The sequence below is a fragment of the Lagopus muta genome, chromosome 7 (assembly GCF_023343835.1).
Source record: "Lagopus muta isolate bLagMut1 chromosome 7, bLagMut1 primary, whole genome shotgun sequence".
NCBI classification, from domain to species: Eukaryota; Metazoa; Chordata; class Aves; order Galliformes; family Phasianidae; genus Lagopus; species Lagopus muta.
The window spans coordinates 5,583,417-5,600,321 of record NC_064439.1 but is presented as its reverse complement, the minus strand read 5'-3'; the positions used below and the strand labels follow the sequence as shown (position 1 = coordinate 5,600,321).

The window sequence follows — 16,905 nt, the reverse complement described above, 5'->3', positions numbered from 1 at the left end:
TTTTTTTTTTCCCCAGAAAGATATGAAACTACTAGCAAAATAAGTCGGTAATATAGCCCTCAAAAATTCACATAGAATGGTCATAGAAAACGCTAAGTGCTCAGCCTCCAGGAATTGCCACAATTAATTTGCTTGTGTAATCTTAATGACTGAGTCTGCATGCATATTCATGATGGAGTAGCAGCCACAGGGCCAAGAGGAGAAGCCACTGCCCCAATCCTGCTTATCATGTCCCAGAGAAATTCCTCCCAACTATCATCACTCCAACCTCTTCCTCAGTCCTATGAAATGTGATATGAAAGGCAAAGGATAAGTTCTAATACATGATGAATGTACTATAATGCATTCTTTTTAATGAAAAAAAGGGCATAATTAGTCATGTAATTCCTAACTATACATCTATAAATCTCTGTTAACTTTTAAGAAATGTATTGATATTTTGGTCTTTTACCCTAGCATTACCTCAGGATTGAAATAAGCATAATGAGGAGCCACTTACCCTCTAAGACACTGGTAATTACACTGACTGCACTTGCTGCCCTTTGCCTTTGAAATGTCTCATTAAAGTACTCCACTGATAGCTGAGGATGTAAATGCATCATGCTGCTCTCATCATTCACAGCTGGCTGCTTAAAGAAGTAAACACAATTAGGGAGATACCACAGGAATAAAATGAAGTAGGATGCAATGATGGGTAACTATGAAAGTTAATAGGAACAATGACATGCAGCCAAATAAATGTACCTGTCTACAAGATGTAATAGTGTTCAGAACAAAGGTCCTACACATCAGTAATACTGCTACAGTAAATGGATCCCTCAAGCATGTAACAGCAACAGGGCAAATACAAAGCTTGGAAATAGGTGTGAGGGCAAACAGATCCAGCAGTCTTCCAGAGACTAATCAAAACGGAGAGAGATGAGTGGTAAAATAGTAACAGCATATCTCTAACCATTTGCATGGGGGACTTATAGAAAAAGCTGTTGATGCTAAAGGTGCTGTATAGGAGAAGGACCTAAAGGTGCTGCTCAAAACAATCATCCTGGACAGGGTAAAGGATAAAACAACCTTCTGGTGAGTTACGATGTCAGCACTAGTAACCCAGCTAAAGAAGTATACATGTATGTGGAGAAACCATAATACAAAGATATACTTAAAATAACATTTTTCCTTACCAGATCACCCTTCCCCAGATCTTCCATTACTGGAGGAAGCATTATCCCCTCAGAAGGGGCTGTATCTAAGCCATGCACCTTGCCGTTCCCTCCTCCCATCACCAAAATGGGGCCATTGCAGTCGTCCACGTTGGCCCGCTTGCTGCTCTGCATGCAGCTTGGGGTGGCAGGGTGGGAGCCATAGCTCTTTTGGCTTGGCATGCTGGAGCGTCTTCCCACCTGTGGCACTGACATTGACCTGCCTTGGATCTTGTTCTCCCCTGTGCTGTGGGGTTCCTCATCAGCGGAATCCGCTTTGGAGTCAACTTCTAAAGCAGGTATTTGGAAATTGAACACACTGCCATGGCTAAGCCTGCGTTTCACCTGATTGCTGTTGGCACCATACAGCAAGCCCAGGAGGGACTGAAAGACCAAGAAATAAATAGAAGGAGAATGGCAGGATATCAAATAGAAGATTTGGGGAACAGATTAAAGTTTAGAGTTTCATAACATTTCTTATCAACCGTAGCAAGTCCAAAACTCTTATTTAATTTAGATTATTCAAGAAGGATTTTGTTTAGGTTTTAAAAGACAGATAATAAAATACTGCTGGCTTTATCAGCTATTTCTATGATAAGCATTATATTCACATTTTAAATAAGAATTTTTAAAAAGAAAATGATGGCACTGGAGTTAAATTCTGATATTCATTCACTTTTTCTATTTCAGTGCTACAGACAATTTATTTTAACTGCTGTTACAACTTTTCTTCCACTCTTTGCTTACAGCATTTTCTTTTCAAAGTAAAGTTTACATAATTCCTCCTTATCTCATAAGGTTGTTTATTTTAAAAGCTAAAGAGTGATCAGTGTTTGCAACAGGATTTACTTCATGCTTTCAAGCAATTAATTTTAGCATTAAAATTGTAAAAGCTGCAAGGATCTCAGATTCAGACAATAGATTACCAACTTTCGTTGACTGTCTGTGAGCTGTGACTTGGGAAACTGTTCTTCTTCATGCTCTTCTATCCCCAAGGACTTATTTCTCTTTTTCCTGTTGCTTCTTTCTTTGATTTCTTTGGCAGACAAAGGAGAGCCTTCAAAGGAGCTAATTGACAGGATATCAATCCCTTTCGCAGTCAATGACTAAAATTAAAGCAAAAACACAGGTGGCATTTTTGCTGGTACTTACAAAATAAGTGGCAAGAAAACACTTCCGTGCTCTATATTATTTTTTCTTAGCAATCTGTGTTTCATAAAAGTTGGTAAAAATCTTCCAATATGTGATAACAGTAAAAGAAAGAGGAGAGAAATTTTGCAACATATGGAGCAGCGAACAATTTGCTATTTGCAGTATGTTACATGATCGTGTGTACGGCGCCTGCCGGGGGCAAAATAATCACACTAAACTCCTATTCCCCCATATGGCATAATTACTTACAATAAAAATACTCAGCTTGAAAGTCATGCTGTAGAATATATATTTATTTCCCCAAATAAACACTTAAAGAGTACTGAAATTCGGTCTTGCCACTGGGTGTCCATAGGACTGCAGTCACGCTGTGGCTCACTTGCTTTCCAATATGAATTTAGGATTTGAATGTTTTCAACATGCAGAGCAATATTTCATTCCAGAAGCTTCTAAACTATGTAAGTTACAAGTGACTTTTCACTAAAGTACAGTGGTCTTGGATGTTAATACACGTAAACACCTGAATAATTTATATTCCTCTGCTCAGCAATCCACAAGGATGAATCAGAAGATAACCATATGTTACATTGGAAGCTGATAGTTTACGGAATTTTATATTTTCCAGTTTTTTAGATCTCTTCTAACAGATTTTAAAGATCATTATCCATGAGAAAGGTCATTGGAAAAATATGGAAAAAAAAATGCAGCAGAACTAGGAATTTCTCCTACATCTCTAAGAATCACTGCTTTTAACAACATTTCCCCTCCCACAGATAACTATCATATATGTCTGTATACAGATAGTGATGCATTTTCTTATATGTCTAGTAACACAGCATTGAGATTAAACTTTGCAAGGATATAATTTACATACCTCCTGCTCTTTCTGTAATAATTCCATGGCTTCCCGAAATTTCCTTTCTTTTGCCTCTGTCTCAGCAATGGTGGCCTTATTCTGGTCTTCGTATGCCATTGTTACTACAGCCAGAATCAAATTGACTAGATAAAACGAGCCCAGAAAGATGACCAGCATGAAGAAGAGTATATACACCTTCCCAGAAGCTCTGAGGGTCTGTAAGCACAACACCCCAGGGATAACAATTACCATATTTAATACCAAATAGGTTTTCTGAAATTCTTTAGGGGCACTCAGATTTCTAGACAAAGTGCTTTAGGAAGATTAAGAGAAATGTATCTCTCAGCCTTTTCTTCCCCGTCTTTATAATGCCATCGCACATGAACCTATGATCACACAACATGCCCCATGAGGATGGTTGAGGAGGCACTGTTGCATTTTGAAGGACAATAGAGAACCCTTTTAGCAATTTTCTTGAAGGCTGTAAGACAGCAGTGTAATAGGACTATAGCTTGGAAATGCTTGAACATCCCTTTTTAGGGAGTTGAGGGGGGACCACAGCTTGCTGGAAGGGAGAAGAGAGGATGAGGACACAATGACTTCTGGCTCCTACTTTTATTTGAGGTTTTCTCTCTAGCCATTTTCTGCTTCAGATATTGTTCCTTCTGGATGACTGGTTCTGAATAAAACACAAAGCTGGTACCTGCTGATACAGACGTTCCCAGTAGTCCTGGGTCATCAAGCGGAATAAGGAGAGAAAAGCCCAGCCAAATGTATCAAAACTGGTGAAACCATGATCAGGATTTGGCCCAATTTTCTTGCATGTATATTCTGGAGGACAGGTCCTAGAGGTGATAGTAAGAAGGGCAGTTCTTTTAACTGAAGGTTTTGGAGAAACACTTCAGCTCATATGAGAGTTTGGATTATTTATTTAGTTTTGCTTTTCATTATACTGAAAGCCAAACTTCTACTCCTGGCAGTAATTGGCTGGAAATTGGAGAAGGAAAAAAGCAGCACCTATAAGACAGCAACAGAAAAAGAGTCTGGAAAAAACTGCTAACCCAGGCTGAACAAAACTTCTAACCCTGGCCAACTCCATCATCATTCCCATGAGACCCTTCGTGTTTTCAACTCTAGTGCATCCATGGGGAAGAGAAAGATCGTCCTTCTGGAAGGAATTTAGACCTGAATAAGAAAGCTACACTTCATTCTCAACATGTGTTAAATTATCTGACTCCCACTGTAATTTACTGTTTGAGTTCTGCAGTCAAGGAAAGCTAGGAATCTCTACTTCATTTTCATTTCTTATAACAGAGCAAACAGAGAAGCACTGAGGCAGAGAAAAATTCCAAACAAGAAATGTTCTGAAGTACATTTACCCAGCGCCAGGACCACATAGCAAGATGTCCGAGGTGCCCGGCTTAATGGCAAAGTGTTCTATAAACAAAAGAGAGGAAGAGAGAGAGAGAGAGAATGAGAAAATGTAAAACCAATACATTTTCTAGTCTGTATCCTCTATATTTGAATAGAGGTGGTGGTAATACCAGTGAGCTGTAAGTGTATGTGCACACGTGCAAATGACTTCAAACAAATACAAAAAGAATACTGAAGGAAAAGAGATGGGTTTCCCTACACTCATAGCGACTGCTCCCTATTGCAAGGTGGCCTTTCCTCACTTATACACAAGCTTCTCTATATGCATACATTTCAGACTGAGGGAATGCCTTAAAAGCTTTTACAATATTATCTCTTTGGCACATCTATAGAAGCCAACAAAGAAAGGGAGGGTGCAGGCTCAGGAATAGCTTCACACTTGGCAACTGTTAGCCTATTCTCTTGCCCGTGTCAATTGGCACTCTAAAAAAAGAGTTTGGACATTTTGGGGGATAACATAGACCATTTCTGCTTCTAAGCAATAAAAAGGAAGTCCTGCTTGGAGGAGGAAGAAAGAGTCTTTGGCAATACAGATAAAAACCATGCCTGCCAAAAAAACAGGTCCTAACCCTCAGCTGAGAAATACTGATTTGTCCATCAGGATGCTGAAGCCATGCCCTTTTTGATCTCTTCTATTTCTCTTTGCATGAGTTACTCTGATGCCTGAGCTAGCAGCAGACTGAAATTAATAGCTTCAATGCTAAGGAGCAATTAGTGCTATTAAGATGTGGGTTTATTATTCCAGATGTAAGGGACATCTCATCTCTTCCTGATGCTTCTCAAATCTCAGCTGGACTTATCAGATAAGTCAGTGCGATTCAGAGCCAGCACGGGAATCCTTAATATCTGTTCTATTGTACCACATAAATGCACCATGCAGGCTACTTTCTGCCCACGTTTTGTTTGGCTCTGCTCCTGCCAACTGACAATAGTTTATCAGTTGATTCAGTGACTGAGATTCAGAAGATTATAGTAATGTATAGTGTCCATGTTGGAGTGAGAACTTCACATTAGGACAGGACCAAGACAGCCTGTAGAAAATATGTCAAAAAGTCATTTAATTGAAAACTGGCCTTACAACATGGCAACTCATAAGTCTTGAAGGAAAGCTTCCATTAAATCTGTCTGGCACCTCCTGGGTGTTTTTTTTGTCATCATTGCAAATGATCCTGCATGGAAGGTGGAAAAGATAGGATGGGAACAAGACAAAGTTTGAGAAGCAACATAGATTATGAATCTCTTGAGGCTTGCTTTCTCTGGGCCTTTACACTGCAAATGTTCTGTCTTTTCAGATCCCTGCTCCACACTTCTGTCACCAGCTCCAATCAAGTCATACATGAAAGACGTATATTTTATATACATCTTTATGTATACATATATATATATTCATTATATATATATATGTATATATATATATACATACGTTTGTTGTAACAGGGAAGGGAAGGGGAACTTTCCTGGATGGCTGCAAGCTGCTCTGGCAGTGTGAAGGCCATTATCAGGTAGCTGCTCATCCAGATATTGAACTTCATATACAACAGTAGTTACACATGCTCATGCAGGTCATTACAGTGCCAGATAAAAAAAGAACAATTACCTGCATAATCAGCAAATGTTGCAAAAATGGATTCCCATGTTTTGTTATTTAAAAAATCTGTGATACTTGAATCTGTATAATTCTTCATGCATTTGTATCTCAGATTGCCCTTGAAAAGCTGGAGGCCTATGAGGGCAAAGACACTCAGGCAGAAAACGGTCAGGATCATCACATTGGCAAGTTTCTTAACAGACTGGATAAGTGCACCTACAATGACCTTGAGCCCTAGGGAGACAATATACAATGAGAAAAACGTGATGAAAAACTGAGAGCTGTTAATACAAGAACATTTTTTTTGCATTTGATTGACCCAGATGTTCCATTATTCCCTTTATCTATTCCCTATATCTAGGCAAGGATGAGGGACCAGGGATAATCTGGTGGATAGCCTTTACATACAGAAAGAGTAACATGCATATGCAAACTGAGAATCAATGACCAATCTGCATGCAATAATGAATGTGATCAAAAAGACCAGAAAGAAAACACAAGGGCAACACACTGGTTCTGGGTTTGCATTTAGTCATGAGGAAACAACCACTAACTTTATAACTAAGAGAAAGGTGGGAAAAAAGCAACAATAAAGCATTGTCCCAGGGATGCAGAAATATATAGCCTGTTTTGTTGCCAGAGGAGTTTCTGTTGAACCATCACACATAGACTAGCTAGAAGTACACCATAACATCAACATAATAACATGCTATCAAAATCATTACTATATAATAAAAGAAAATTAAACACAGTATTGTTTATATTGCTTGATTTATTCTACTTGGGCCAGCTGGACTGGGAAAATATTTGTGCCTACCAATTAAGCTGCACCTGCAATTAGTGAAAGATACACAAAGAAAATAACAGGAAGGAAGGAAGGGATGAAGGAAGAGAGGAAGAAGGGAAAGGAGAAAAGAGGGGAAGGAAGGAATGAAAAAGAAGGAAAATCCAACATTTTGATTGGAGTAAATAATCAGCTGTAAACCACATAGGATTCCTTACCTGGGAGTACTGAAATGGTTTTTAAGGCTCTCAGAACCCTGAATGTCCGAAGGACCGACACACTCCCCAGGTTGCTGAATGCTCCCACAAATCTGTAGAGTCAGGACATCTTAATTAGAGTAAACCAGACACTTATTTTAGTCTTTATTTTTAACTTTTAATCATCCTGAGTGTATTTTGTATGTTAACAAACTCCATATCAAGAGGTTTTTTTTGAGATTCATACAATAGAAAGCCTTTTCTGGATTATTTGAATTTACTCATAAGGTTTCTCTTTATTTGTGTGAAGTATCTTAAAATATTATGCACTTAAAATATAAAGAAAGATATCACTCAAAGTTATTCAGTTCAGGCTGAACCAATATGAATCTATCTCCCTTCCATAGCTGCTTGTAATCACTATGAAAACTTTCTAATTATCGCAAACTAAAGCTTGGAACTGTGAATTTTGAATGTAATCCACTGTGCTGGTGTCCTTACATAGTGCTCTGTTCTCAAATGTACACTTTCATTCTCAGTAGGAACTCATGTTGGACAGCTATTACACTGAAATGCATTCGAGTAAAAGGGCCGCAGAGTGGCATGAGATGGGACTGAAGAGATTAACTGCATCTTGCTCCATTCCCTTTTTGTAAGATAAGTGCATCATAGCTGAACAAGGGAAGAGTCAATGGTTATTGACTCTACATGGCCATCTGTACTAGCTGGTTTCAGATGTATCCTTTCTTTAATTTTATTTTTTTGCACTGCAGACTGCCTTTGACACCTCAGTAATGAAATCCTTAAATATAGAGAAGTACAGGTAGTGTCCATATTTTATTTGTTCCCACTTACGCCATGACGATCACACTGAAATCCAACCAGTTCCAGGGATCTCGAAGGAAAGTGAATTCATTTAGACAGAAGCCTCTTGCCAATATTTTTATCAATGATTCAAAAGTGTAAATGCCAGTGAAAGTAAATCTAAGTACCAAAGGAAAACAGCAACATTAGTAATTACTGTAAGAGGATAAGAAACACAAACTATTTACTGTCAAGGCCAACAAATCAAGGAAATGTCATGGAGAAGTGATGGAAAAACTCTTATTGATTTCAGGGCCTTTATACACAGTTTGAGACAGTAGTTGACAACCATCCCACCATGGCTGCTAACACACATACCTTTTTTTTCTTTTTTTTTCTTTTTTTTTTTTTTGCATTCAGTAATTTCTTTCGAACACTTCCATGTGAATCTCCAGAATCTGAGTAACACAGAACTTCCAGCTACTTGCTAAAATAAGGATCAAAATTCATGCCTCGTTCTGGTTTCAAGTAGCCCAGTAAATGTAGGATATTCAGTGTATTATTTACTTGAGGTACACTGCATCCATTTCTATACAGATGGTTAAAAAGCTTAGAGAAATGCGAAGCTAGAGGATTTTCAATTTAAGACAGCAATTATTCTTATTAATGGAAAATTATCAGTAAAAGCTCTTCTGGACTTATTGAGCGCACTTATTTCAACAAGGTAGCAATCTCCCTAAGGAACTCAAAAGGCATTCATTTGGTACTCAGTAAATGCAGTAGGAAATTATACATATGTAGTACTTCCCTCTTCATTTGGAAAGAATTATTCCAAGATTATTATTGAAATGCATTTGAACGGCAGTTTTGATGCCAACAGCAAGTATAACTCTTATCTAAACTTTAGTGCTCTCATAGGCAGGGAAGTGTCCTCTGGAGATATATGAATTAATACCATGAAGATTCTTGTTCCTGCTTGTCTAAGAGTTTGCCACTCCCAGCTGTTTCAGCATCAGAAATCATGAAACAGATTTTATAACTGTTTGGAAATTAATTTGGAATCTATTCCTTTATGTTGCGTTAGCACTATCATATTCTAACATTTTTATAAAGAAATTTCTAATATTTTTATAAAAAGCAAATAGCTACCAAATAACTTCAGAAAGTAGGATAATGAACTGGAGTGGTAGGACAGACATGATGCAAGCTCAACAGAACTTCTACAGAACATTATCCACGCTAATGCTCTCCTGTAACCCCATAATTACTGTGCTTACTGAGTCCAGAGACAAAAATACTGCCTCAAAGCAAAACCTTACTAACACAAGCAACAATTTTGTAAACCCCTCATAAACTACCTTGTATGAAAGATAGAGAGTAGGCTAAATAGTCAATTAGGGCTACAAAACTGAAATACATACAGACCCACAGATACTTACTCAACATATTTGTTCCATGATGGAGACGAACTCCTAGAGGACTCATTCCGAGCCATGAACACACAATTAGTTATAATTGTGCATATTATAAACCAAGTGAATAATGTAAGACATGGGAGTGAAGGCAAAGAATACGACATCAAATTAGAAAGTTACATATCCCACTGTTTATGAAATTAATATTTTCAATACTTTTTAAAGCACACACAAGGACTGCAAGCACACGTATTTACTGACTCTGAGTCACATTAGATGACAACACGCTGCCCTCGTTATTTATGCCATCTTACTTGCTGTGGAGGTACTGGGCATTGCAGACTTGGTAAAATGATCCCTAACCACTGAGACAGAGCGAGACAAAGGATGCCTTTTTAATTTAATTTTACAGCAAAAAAATTGTTAAATAGAGACTGCCTGGCTCCCAAGGTCTCAGCAGCAACCAGGATATTACTGAAAACTGAACCCATTTGGTATCACATAATTTCAGTTTTCCTTGCACAAGGAAGTTCGAGACAAGCTTGTGTGAATAAACAAATTTTACTGTTCTGTTTCTATCCCTCGTTTCCTTTTTTACAACTTACGCAATTCGTGGGGTTTTACCTTCAAATATACTGGGAGCTTGACATTGCTGAGAGCAAAGGTTTGCTGGTAACAAATTGAAGTTCCATTGCAATGTAAGCACTGATGATAATAAAGTAGTTCCCATAGAACTCCTGTAGAAGTATGTTTATTTTTAAGTGAAATGAATAGTTCATAGAAGTTGAATAACCTCCAGCATCACTCACTCCTATACTGTGAAATCTCTATTCTTATGTAGGGGCAGGGCAAAGTCTGCCATGATATTTGTGGATGTCTCAAAGGATATTAGATGCCAACTCTTGGTTGGCAGCTATTCTCTGGGACTACTGACTATAAGTTCAGAAGTAGAACACAGGCATTTAGCTCAAGTGTTGATACCTAAGATGAAGTGCCTGACTCTGGAGTTGAACCTCACGTTAAGTGTCATACTACATCTTTGGCAACCTAGGATGTAGATGAGCATGGGAAAGACATCTGCCCCCTTTCAATCACCAGTTCTTTCAGTCCTTCAAAAAAAAAAAGTCTTGGATTTAACTGTAGGCACAGCCAAATATTGCCACAAACTCAGGAGATGGACCACAAGTGCTGAAACAACAATAACAGCCAACTTGTTACCCAAGGAAGCCCTCAGATGAGAGCCATCACTCCTCCAGGGATGCCTGTATCCTGCTAAGACCACAACTTTGGATCTGTTTCAATATTACATGGAGGGGAGATGGCTGAAAACCTAACCTCTATGCAGTAACATCACAGACTGCACTGGCTCTGATCTATTCTTGAGTGACAGCATTTTTGCTCCAAGCAGCAAAATGGAAAAATACACTAATGAGTCCCATTTTCCAAGTGTGTGATTTGGTAGAAAATAGAAAGTCGGGCTTCAAAACCCTGAGTACTCATAAAACTCTTTATTACTAAATAGAATAAGAATGTAAAGACAATGGTAATATCTAAAGTAAACCGTAATTAGAAGTTGTGTGGAATGAGGAAAACCTAGAGACATTCAATGCTCTAAAACATAACAGGAAAGAATAGCAGAGATCTTTGTAACAAAAGAGAGTGAATGAAGCCAAAAAAGGATATGAATGTATTGAAATTTTAATTGCTGCTCTTCGGATGGGATGGAAAGGACTGAGGATCCATAAGGCACGTGTAGCCGTGAACCGGAAGATTGTTTTCTGTTTGTTTACCACTATGAAGATCTTAAAATTAAATGTAAAGAAACAAAGTAAAACATTCGGGAAGCTAAAGACAATTCTTTTTTTTAACTACACCTTGTTCTATGAAAGGCTTTGATGTTAGCTTCTGTTTGCTTGTTTAAATGAGTAGACCTTAATATTTTGCAACACTTTTATCATAAATGATGAATGAGTTCATATCCATTAACTATCAATGCGGAAAAAAATCTCAGCATGAACTTCCTTTTTTAAACCTTGTTCGTTATGAAGAACACAAAGTGAATTTTGCTTATGACTATACTCTTCAGGTAAATTGGACCTCTGAATCAAATTGTACGATGGTGAAAGAAAGAATCGCAGACTTAAATGTTATTTGTCAATATGGATAGTGATCCTCCAGCTCTAAGACTGTAGAAATTAACTCAAATTATTTCTCAATTTCTCAAGCAATAAGCTTCATTTTAATGGATTATTTCCCATTCTTCCTCTGTTTATTAAAAATTATTTTTTTCAAGCACACTTGACTAGAATATGGAGCTTGAATAAATAGGTTTAAATGGCTCACCAGCAAATGTTTTATAGTAATTTTTATATTAGGATGATCATTCATTGTGCATGTTCACAGAGCACAACTGTTGAAACAGAAAGTGTTTAAAACTATAAAAATAAAGAAAATTTCCAAAATTATTATTATTTCTGGTAAATCTGAGTCAAAACCCCATTTTCTTCCTTTGCCCATTTCACTTTAGATATTTCCATTCTGATTTAAATAGTAATGCAGTTCATGATATTTAATTCCTGTAATTCAAAATTAAGATTTTTTTTCCTGAAAATTACAGCATGTCATTCAGCTATGCCAACTTCCCACACTGTTGTAACAGAGGAAGGGATTATAGTTTTTCCAAAGGAGTATAAACAAGATCATTTCATAGGTCATTCACGTGAACATTTTGTAGCCACATAACAAAACAAATTAAGGTGTAAAAGGTTTGGTTGGCTCTAACCTTGCGATCTTTGTAGTATGGGTCAAGGTCTTCCAGTGGTTCCCCAATGAGTTCTGGAGGAGGATTTCCATAGAGAGCTGGCAATTTCTGGAAAGCTTTTAGGTCAAGCTGAGGACGTGGTTTCTCCTCAGGTTTCAGGTCTAAGGTACTTTTTTGATGATCCTTCTTGGCAGCAATTCTCTTTTCAATGGCAGCCAAGGATTCTGGAGTGAATTTACGGAAGTTGTTGGTACCAGGTAGTAGGAAGTCAGCCATTTTTCATTCTTCTCTTCCTGTCAGTGATTCTATCCAAATAGAAAATGACTGAAAGAGAAATCAAAATTGGTAACTGGAGAACAGTTCAGTAATGAAAGTTAAAACTCTTCCTCCATGCAGGCCATAAACACACATTTCTCCACCATCATGTTATAAAATATGTCAATGATCAGTATGTTTTTCAACGAGATGTCTGTTCAGTATTGATTTTAAGTTATGTGTATCTAATTGGATGGGGGAAAACCTCTATAACTTCAAGAAGGTATTTATACCTATTAGCATGAACACTCATGTTTGGACAAACATAAGGTGCTGGCTTAATTTAGTATTTGGAACTGGGATACTAAGAACCACTGAATGCAATATCATCCAATACACGGAAGCTACATCTGCAATAGAAAGAACACGTTTGAAAACAGCTAGTGCTGATGTAACCATTCAGATGTATAGCCCATCCTTGTGGTGCTGAGGACATCAGCACAAGGACAAGCAGTGTCCAAGTGTTGGAAGAACGGCCTGCTGGGTGAAACATTGATAGAAATGGCAATACACATCCTCAGCCTTCTCTGAAAAACCTTTCATTGCATAAACAGATTTGCTGCTGGATGCTGTGCAACAACATCTAGAGAAGTGCCTCTTAATGGCTGCAAAAGGTTTCTCCAGCCATTCCCTTCTAAGCTACCACTTTTTCACTCCTCCTGAAGATCACTCGGAACAGAGGTTTCTGTTTTGTTTCTTTAGGATTGAAAGGTTATGTGTAGATCTGTATTAGCTTCCTGCACAGATTTGCACGAAGGGCTTTCTGCTTGTTTTATGAAGCATATCCTCAGGGGCAGTGTTAGGTCACATTTATTTGGGTCACTCAGCAAATTTTAGCCATTCCTGAAAAGGCTTTGATTACATTTTGGTAATCATTTTTGTAATTTGATTGCCACAGGAGGACGAATGAGACCTGATTTAACTTGTGACACATTGACCGACATGGACAGAAATAGGTTATCTGACAAATATCCATAAAAGCTTGGTATTTTCTACTCACATGTTAGAACAACAACAATTGAGTGATACAAGATAAACACTTCACATGGTTTCATGAAGAATTTTCATCAGATACTAAATAAAATCCATTCACCTAAATATTGTCAGAGACTATAGCATGGCAGCACAGAAAACACCTTTGTATTTCATGGCTGTGGCTAATTTTGCATTATTTGCCTTACTACAGAGACATCTATATCTAATCTAGTCATCTTATGTTTTTTGATGAATCAAGTTGATAAAGTTTACAACAGCTGAAATCACAGAATCATAGAATGACTTGGATTCAAGGGACCCCGAGGATCATCAAATTCCAACTCCCTTACAATAAAGCAGAGTTTCCAGTGGGTATATATGATGAAGAAACCCATCCATTAAGAAATAAAATAGCCTACAGAGCAGTTTGATTTTGGGGGTGATCAACTGAGAGCTTGAAGACACTGCAAAAAACCTCAAAGAAAGCCCAGGAAGTCCACATAAATTGACGGTGAAAAAAAATTGAAAATGATACAAACTGTAGGAGGATCCAGACCTTGTGCTAAAAGCTCTGCAAGGAGATTTCTTCAAGGTTTGTTTTGTTTTTCATTGAGTATGACCTCTGGGACTATGGCCAAGTCTTTCCATCCACCTTCACTTCAACACAGCCTTCAATATTGACTATATAAGTAGCAGTCTGAGCTCATTTTAAAAGTTTAGATTACAATCTATGCTCCTATAGCCTTCCTTTCCACTACGTGGAACATCCCAGGAAAACACCAAGTCTGAATCAAGAGGCTTTGTTTTAATGCTAATAAATTATTTTCCACCTGTGTGCTGACTCCCCAGCAACACAACACAATTTCAGTTCTCAACAGACACAGTGTGATTTCAGTTGTCCCCAAAACTGTGGAACCATTGCTGCAAAAACAGCTGAAGGACAGTGATGAACTAACCATGGTGAATGCTCTTAATTCTTCCAGGCTTCCCACCTGTCTGATTTAAATAAGCATACAAAATAACGAATACAAAAATTAACTACTTATCACAAAATAGCAACCTTTTGGGAAGAGGAAAAGGGCATTTGGTAAAAAATATTCATTATTTTAGGCTTTTTCAATCTAAACAAATACCCAGAAGCTGCCTGTTATAGTTCAGCAAAAATGAAAACTATACCATTCACTCTCAAACTTTTGAGACACTTAACCAAAGTAGCTTCATTTTGTCGATACCCACAGTAATTTAGATGCTGGTGGTGTCAATAATGAGAGCTGTGAATGATGCATGAAATGACACCATTTGTGTGCACTGTGTCCAAAATTTCCAGCCAGAGCTGGAAATCAGGCAAGGGATTCTCCCTCCTGGTGCAGATGGTTTTACAAATTGCTCCACGGGTGAACAACCATTAAGGAAAGGAAATGGAGGCTCTCCTTTGCTGTTTCACACATGAGCAGTAAAACTTGCACTGATAGCAGCCACAAGCTTTGGAGAGACTGAATTGAACTTTTTGCTCACAGGCAATTGTGAGCTACTCAGCCTATTCCTATTCCTGAATAAGGCATAATGAATATTAAACTTGGAGTAATCTCAAAAAACCTGTTCCAGGTTCATTCAAGCTACATTCCTAGTTTCTGTTGCTCTTGTCTCAGAGAGTGTACAGCTGACTTTAATTTTATATATGAACAAAGCATGATTTATCAATTTGACCACAGTAAAAGGTTTTAATGTAAATCTGTTTTTGCTCATGAAGCAATAAAGCATTGTTTTGGTCTTTTCTCAAGAGGTGTATCATCTGAGAACAGTGTGAAGCTTAAGGTCTCTTTAAAATAAAGCATTCTTACCCTTCAACAGACTGAATATCAGAGCGCCCTGAATGAAATCAACAAGCTGAAGAAGAGAACCATAGAAATTGTTGATTATTTGGCTTTTTAGATTTCAAAGGTACTCCCTATGAAGTGTTTTTCAAAGAGCAAATGTGTAGCCAGAGAGCTTTCTGAACTAAAATTCCTTTCTTCCAAGTGTCTTTTCCAATTTAGAAATATTCATTTTGACGGGCAAGGAAACAAGATTATTATCAGAGACATTTTCTCTCCTTTTCCTGCAATTACAATCACTCCAACTCAATCCTCAGTTAATAAATAAACGTTGCTTCCAATTATTAGATTTCCTGGATTCATGAGCTGTTACGGAAAGATGTGAAAACATATTGACAATTACTGTGATCTCAATGGCCAGGGTAATTAATACAATCACAACTTCCAGAATTACATTATTACACTGTTCACAGTTGTGAACAGTTAGGGAATGCAGACAGAACAAACTGCTTGTACTCCCCATAATATATGAAGAGCCAACAACATCAGTATGGACCTTAGAAAGAGATGCCAGCTGCATCTCCTGAAGTTACCACTGTAGCTTTGGGCTCTGCTGCATCTTTCTAGGTCTGAATTTCCTGTATGTAACATAAAACTTTCTAGAACTGAATAAGGAAATATTTAATTAACAGCAGTTCAAAACTTCTGTAGAACAGTTCCACATTACCCTCAAAAACTTTTCTATATTTTTGCAAGGAGAATAATCAAATCACACCGAATTGGAATTATTTTAATGATCTTTTATACATGTATGTAATAGCATTTGTTTATCAGCATATTATTTTTTAATCACAGAATTATTCAGGTTGGAAGGCACCTTGGGAAGACTCCAGTCAAATCTGCTCAAAGATGGGTCAGTCAAAAGGGAAGGGCTTTATCCAGGGAAATCTCCAAGGTCTGAGACTGCACAAGTTCTTTGTGCAACATGTTTCTGTTCTTGGCTGTCTTAATCTATTTAGACCCCTCTTTGTCTCAGCTTATGCCCCTTGCTTCCTAAACCACTATAATAATAACAAAACAACAAAAATATTTGAAATATTGCATTAATTTGAAAGGTAAATAAAAATAAACAACAACAACAAAGACATCTGTACGTTTGTAAAACAAATACTACTTCAGCTTCACCCCATTTTGCCTAGCTGTTTACAGCAGACAACTGGAAATGCCCCATAATAATACCATCCGAATAGCTCCACTGAGGTTGCCAAGGGTAATGATAGCATACATCCTTATTAGTTTCCCACCTTTACATTATCACACTTTACCTGAACCAGGTTAAATCCCAAATTTGTTTACCCTCTATAGGCATGCTGGCTGAGAACTCCAGCTTGCTGAGTGTCTCAGTGTGACATCAGACTGAAAGGAGATGGCAACAGCTGATCTAGCTACTCTATACCCTCTTTGTAATCATCAAAGCTGAGGGCACAGATAAGCTAATTGTAAGTAAGCATTCAGGTTAGGCAAAATTTAGGCTGAAAATTCTCCTGATTTTTTTCTGTTGCCTATAAAACTTAATGTGAGATAAACCCTACTCTCACTCCAGAATTTCCCAGTTCC

At 37.7% G+C, this 16,905-nt stretch overlaps 1 protein-coding gene across 1 annotated transcript in view; it reads right to left on the bottom strand.

Annotated features, from left to right (window-relative positions):
* The window catches only part of LOC125696103 (sodium channel protein type 5 subunit alpha-like), a 33,277-nt gene extending 16,573 nt beyond the window's left edge, over window positions 1–16,704 (bottom strand). Inside the window, exons 1-13 of the mRNA XM_048951357.1 lie at window positions 16,614–16,704; window positions 12,206–12,508; window positions 11,107–11,225; window positions 9,448–9,552; window positions 8,060–8,188; window positions 7,226–7,317; window positions 6,233–6,457; window positions 4,581–4,638; window positions 3,905–4,046; window positions 3,220–3,417; window positions 2,120–2,299; window positions 1,176–1,577; window positions 500–626 (exon numbers count right to left, since the gene is read on the bottom strand). Coding sequence (XP_048807314.1) covers window positions 500–626; window positions 1,176–1,577; window positions 2,120–2,299; window positions 3,220–3,417; window positions 3,905–4,046; window positions 4,581–4,638; window positions 6,233–6,457; window positions 7,226–7,317; window positions 8,060–8,188; window positions 9,448–9,552; window positions 11,107–11,225; window positions 12,206–12,460 — 2,032 coding nt within the window. The 5' untranslated portion in view covers window positions 12,461–12,508; window positions 16,614–16,704. The remainder of the gene's footprint in view (window positions 1–499; window positions 627–1,175; window positions 1,578–2,119; window positions 2,300–3,219; window positions 3,418–3,904; window positions 4,047–4,580; window positions 4,639–6,232; window positions 6,458–7,225; window positions 7,318–8,059; window positions 8,189–9,447; window positions 9,553–11,106; window positions 11,226–12,205; window positions 12,509–16,613) is intronic.
* Window positions 16,705–16,905: the final 201 nt, after the last annotated feature.